The sequence below is a fragment of the Asparagus officinalis genome, chromosome 3, assembly GCF_001876935.1.
Source record: "Asparagus officinalis chromosome 3, Aspof.V1, whole genome shotgun sequence".
Classification (NCBI taxonomy): Eukaryota; Viridiplantae; Streptophyta; class Magnoliopsida; order Asparagales; family Asparagaceae; genus Asparagus; species Asparagus officinalis.
In genome coordinates, this window is record NC_033796.1 from 35,943,403 (window position 1) to 35,949,439 (window position 6,037).

The following is a 6,037-nucleotide window of genomic DNA, read 5'->3' on the forward strand; positions in this document are numbered from 1 at the left end:
TGAAAAGAATCAATAGTATTATTGTAAATGATTTCTTTGTTTAAGAAAACCTTGATACACTTCCATCTAAATATTTGTCCATCCTCTTTTACTCTATCCAAAAAGAATATTCTTTGGTGTGTGATTAAATGAATCTCCTATACTACTAAAGATACAATAAGAAAAATCAGCAAGCTTCGCAAGATCGGAAAGGATCAAAATATATATTATTTCTTTTCTAAAGAATTTTGGTGCATGTCTTTAAAAAAATGCACCATTCTTTTTCACTCTCTCCAAAGAGCAAAATCGGTCATTGAGCTTGCATTTCAATAATGGATTCATATAATATGTTTCGTGTATAGAGGCAAATATTCAAACTCCATATTTGCAATACTTTCCACGGGTGTTCTTCTCCTTGACACAATATCAACTCAGAAAAAATACCACGAAACAAACAAGTAGAAAGCCAATATTGATGTAAAACAGTAAAAGCTGAGAATATAAAATCAACAAAATTTTCTCAACTCTATCTACTTTTTTCCCCTCTTTTTATTTTGTTAAACTTGATGTGTTTGATTAATATTGAAGCATGGAATAGGAAAGGGACAATGTCAATGGAAATATAGCCGTCTCTTCCACTTTTCTTTCTTATGCTCTTTGCATGCTTAGCTGGATTAAAACCAGAAAAACAATGAATACCACTTTTGGAAAGAATGAAAATAAGATATCGATTTTGGCTACATATTGTTCCAACTTTTTCATCATATTGCGTGAAGAAAACATGAACTGGTACTCTTGCGAAAAATTTCCCCAAAATACAGATAAAATATCCAATTCGTGCCCTAGAAAACTTCGCAAAAGTTTTCCCAAGTTTGTCATGCATTCAGAGAAGCATAAACATATATACCGAACACTAATACAATATGCGTAACACATACTCATCAATATGACAAATTTTCAAAAACTACAATCGGATATGGCGTGACATAACAAAAGTTTTATACACATGCATGCACATAATTACACAGATACCTCACATAGAGTTCTACTATTGATAAAACCTGTAGCATAAACTTGTGATGCTAGAACAATTACAAGAACATATTATATAAATATATTTGATATATTTTAATTCCAACAGGTGAATAATTATTTTGAGCTATCATACTTATCTCAGAACCAACAACTTACATAAACACGATATATTTATAAATCAAATAAATTATTGATACATAATTCAAACAAACTTATAATTTTGGATCCATTAGAAAATGCCCCAATATGCCTGCCATACAGACAAATTTTAGGAGAAGTTAAATAAATTTTAAAAAAAAAGATGTATCCAGCAAATATTAAAGTAAGGCACATCTCAACCTATAATGTTAAACAAACAGTGATTTATTGGTTGCTCCATGGAAGGTGGATAACTCATACAACCGGGAGAAAAAACATCCAGATGATCCTATTACCTTGATGATCCTCACTGAATCACTTTACAGAAGATTTGGAAAATATAACACTTACAAAAGAATTATTATAGCTAAAATGACAGCAGTATAAAATATAATCAAGATACAAAGGCCCAGCTTTAAACGGTTATCGCCTAATCCTCGTTAACCTTAAAAAAAGTATAAGAAAGTATCAAGTTGTTGATGCCATCCATCTTTGGGTCCGTCTCAAACTCGGGATCAATGTAAAAAAATACCTGCAGATCCCACCAGTATTCTAAGAACATCAACAACCAAATCAATGAATTCATTATAATTATCAGAGAAAAATAACAAGAAATTCTTACCGGCATGTCGATCTGCTCACCAGGGAGCAGTCTCTGCTCCTCAAAGCAGAAACATTGTATTTTGTTGAAGTAGACAGCCGCCTGCAAGACGAAGCAGAAGATCAACTGAACATATGTATTTTTCTTTGGTGCCGTGAGTCAGAGAGAGAGAGAGAGAGAGGGAGGGAGGGAGGGAGGGAGAGAGAGAGGGAGAGAGAGAGAGAGAGAGAGAGAGGGAGGGGAGAGAGAGAGGGAGAGAGAGAGAGAGAGAGAGAGAGGCAGTTGGCAGGATTAAGTAGTTTTCTTCAAATATGATATTGCATCATGTGCGTATCTAAGATGTGACAATACTTCAGTTTTATTGTAGTTTTTTAGAATTTCTTATGTCAGCTCATATCCTATACTATCATGTCTATGTCCATGCGACATAATAGCAGGATGACAACTTTCAAATGATCCACTAAACCTGAGGTACAGTAGCAATATTCATGTCATGTGAGAATAATCTTTTATAGTAGTTAAGCTTGAAAATCTTACTTTATTGAAGGTTTACACTCATATTAATTTCTTGTGCCATAATATTTTCATTATCAAGATTACTTCTGGACATGTTTCCTGCAAAGAAACAACCGCTTGGAAATCTTATGGACAGGACTAATAAAAGAAACATAATCATTAAACAGGAATGCAAATTCCATGAAAATACGTGTTTGACAGACTAACATATCACGGGATCAATTATAACTAACAACGGATACAAACTCTAAATCACCCGCATATTTGAAATAAAAAATTCTAGCAAGAAAGGTGATGCCTTCACTAGGAAATTGAATTTGTTGGGTATGGTTAGAATACTGGAACACTTCAGCAAATAAGCATTATTATGCAAAAGCATGATCAAATTATTTGTTGACCCTATGCCCTATAGAAAAGAATAATCCCTTCAAAAAGAATTTAGGGCCAGCGTGCATAGTTTAGCACACATAGCATATTTCTGAAAGCCAACTGCTAACAGAACACAGTAGCATAAAGGACCTTACTTCTGAATAATAACTTGAGCATGACAATACTCTTAGAAATGCAAATTGCAATAGTTGTGGAAAGAATTTAGTCTACTTCGATTTTTAGAGAGCCTGCACCAACTCTACGACAAAGTGCGAAATGAGCAAGTAAAGCTTTAGCTGGGCCTACAAGTGAGCATTATACCTAGTGAATTACTCATTGCCCACAGGAAGAATGATCGACAGACCCATATAAGGATATTAAAAAGATGTTGACCAAGTTCAAAGTCTTCCTGTTTCAGGTAACTTGTATTCCTGAAAAGTATCACTTCAGATGCAGTTTTAAGTATCAGACTCACTATATTATTGGTTCATTTTGGAGATGAGTAGGTTTCCATGGGGTTTCTTAGTAGTTAGTTCTCATACTTAGTACTAGCACCAGGTAGCCGCCCCACAAATATGCCCTTGTGTTAGTGGACAAGAAGTAATTGGTACACCATATGAAATTTGGAAGAACATATATCTTACCATTATAACTGAAGCACACTTTGCAGACAAGTAATAATTTTGTTGCACAGTTATGTTGAAGAAATATGTGTGAACTTGTGGATATTGCAAAACCAAGAGCACCTTTTACATAGCATGATATAATTTAAATGTTTTATAGAGCTCAGTCCGCCAACATTATTATGATATGTTGGTCATTCCCTAAGTAGCAAACACAGAAAGACAACTACATGTCATGCTCAGTTCAAGATCATGTGGTAACTGAACAGCAGCTAAATATAACTTACCCCATAACATATATTAAGAAGGATGGAATGCCATTAAATTAGTTCAAACATCCGCCGATGATTTTTCTGACATAAATCTTGAATAAATACTTACATTGTGATTGTTATATTGTATCAGCTATAGTGTTTGAAAGCTTGGCAATCAAGACGTACAATGACAAGTAAAGTACCTTTCATTTAGCTCTTTTTCCCTAAACATACAATTACTGATACTAGTCTGGCAGTCTAAGCTAAAGCAACTACGATTAACTGAAACATAAAGCAATAAGCATGCATATCATAAATGCTATGTTATTTTCAACAACATACCTTCATTGGGGTTACATTGTATGTAGAAACACCAGTTATTGGTTTCGAGCTAAGGTTTTCTGCAGTGTAGAATGCAAGGGCACTTTCGCCAGGTTTGACCCTTACCTATACATAACACGAGATATTCAGACTAAAATATGATTTGTATTGAGATATATTAGTACATGTGAATATGTACTCATAGGGACCTCTCTTTGTGTAGGAACAAACTTCCATTGCATCCCATCCGCAACATCTGCATTGAACTGAACGACAAGCTCTCTGTGTACAAACAATATATCATTGAATAAGACAAAGTTTGATCTGACAATTCATTTTTCAGTAAAAAAAAAAACTGCAATAGGAAAGTTAATGTCCGAGAAAGGATGCCCCAATTTTTAAATTAAACTGTTACAAATAGCTTTTTAAACTTTTTGTATGGTAAAGCAAAGAATGACATAGCTCCACAGCTCCCCAAACAATGTCAGCTATGACAAAAATAAATAAATGGCACAAAACTCATCTTTTGAAGCCAAAGCACTCATGGTTAAAATTTTGGCATCAGCGAAGTAACCAACTGCTGTCCAAAGTTTACTTTAAAATTCAACTTATGAAGCAGGTCCATTAAAATCTCAGAATCAGAAGTCTAGCAAGCTGTTGCAACTTTTTTGCATAGTTGGGTGGTGGAAATTTAAATTGATAAGAATAAGAGAAATGCAGCTACAAATCGCTACTAAAATTTTTCACATGGAAAGCATCCACTTGTGTCCATCAGCTCGTCGAACATGCATATTAACAAAGAAAATTATTGTTGCAGTGAAATAGGATCCTCCCTCTCTCTCTGTGACATTGAATAGCTCATGCTTACTAATAAATCATCTAAGCCTTTTCCAAAAATGGATTCAGCTATGGAGCAAGGCTCCACCAAAGGTTTGACAATATTTCATGAAAGATGGTTGCCTCCCTAATGTAATGCCAAATTACCAGTGGGAAAACAATCCACAAGAAAGAGCTAGCCCCAGTCCTAAATAAAGGGGCATTCTTCAAATTTGCCTAGACTGGAGAAAGAAATCAAAGCGGAAGATGACGAAGATGATATATTCCCATCAGGAAGATTAAATCCTGATGCACAGATAGAAACGAGAGCTTAATAGATCTGCATTCATTCGGCATACGGCTTCTAACGAGAAAAAAGAATACACATCAATATTTCCTGAAAACTAGGGAAAGCTATAAGAAACATTTTTTATAAAATATCAAAATTAAAGGTGAGGCCCAAGCATAAAATAAGCGATTAACCCTCCTGAGGAAAGCTTCATTGTAAAGAGTGATGAACTTTTCAAGCACAAAATGTCGTCAGGGGCACAGGAATGACCCACAGACATAACTACGTAGAATTAATTTCTAAGCATCAATCATAAACCAATCACTTACAAGCAGGATTCAAACTCCTAAGGAACAATAAAAGAATGCTAAATATCATCAAAAATAAAAAATTTACCTCGAAGTGGTTGTCCCATCTCTACTGTGCCGAGCAATCTTCTCCTCTACACTCTGCAGAGACTCATTCCTTGTCACAAGCCATAGATCTCATCATTTATAACCAGATTTACAAGCATATTAATGAGATTTTGAACGAGAGCTAACAATCATACATGAAAATGAAACTGATAGCAGATATTATGGTTGATTACATAACGTTGCTATATTTTTCATATTTATTTTAATATATTTCTTTCCGTATTTCGTCCTCTGCGGTTATGTAAGTTGTGCCCATATATAGAAGCCTCTCTCGCACATATGAATCACACGACAAAGAACACATTGTATCGTCTCCAAAAATTGCAACTTTTCAAAGAATTATTGAAGATATAAATAACAAAAATGAATAAAATTAGGAATTTTCAACACAAGTTGCAGTCAATACAAAGAAACGTTTTACCTCGCGGCGCTGGACAGTGCCGCCATAACCTGTGGCTTGGCAAAAACCTGCGGTACAACGCGCACCGCAAGCGTACGATCTCGCCAGCCATAGCCTCGCGGCGATCGCCCAGGCAGATAATATTAGGTTTTTCTTGGAGCCTCCGATCACGTGACGCTCTGAGCGCGGCTGTAGTATGCGCCGCGACACGTGTCTCGGCATGGGGAACCGTCACAGGCACCGGCCGTTGGACGCTGGCGAGTTTGAAGCGAGGAGATTG

General features: G+C 35.5%; 1 protein-coding gene across 1 annotated transcript; it reads right to left on the bottom strand.

The window, feature by feature from the left end:
• Nucleotides 1,357–5,979, bottom strand: LOC109834954 (cytochrome c oxidase assembly protein COX11, mitochondrial). The gene is made up of 6 exons (XM_020402962.1): nt 5,779–5,979; nt 5,338–5,390; nt 4,046–4,118; nt 3,858–3,962; nt 1,775–1,855; nt 1,357–1,684 (listed from the first exon to the last, which is right to left on the bottom strand). The coding sequence occupies exons 1-6, from the start codon at nt 5,977–5,979 to the stop codon at nt 1,583–1,585; spliced, it is 615 nt and encodes a 204-aa protein (XP_020258551.1). The 3' UTR covers nt 1,357–1,582.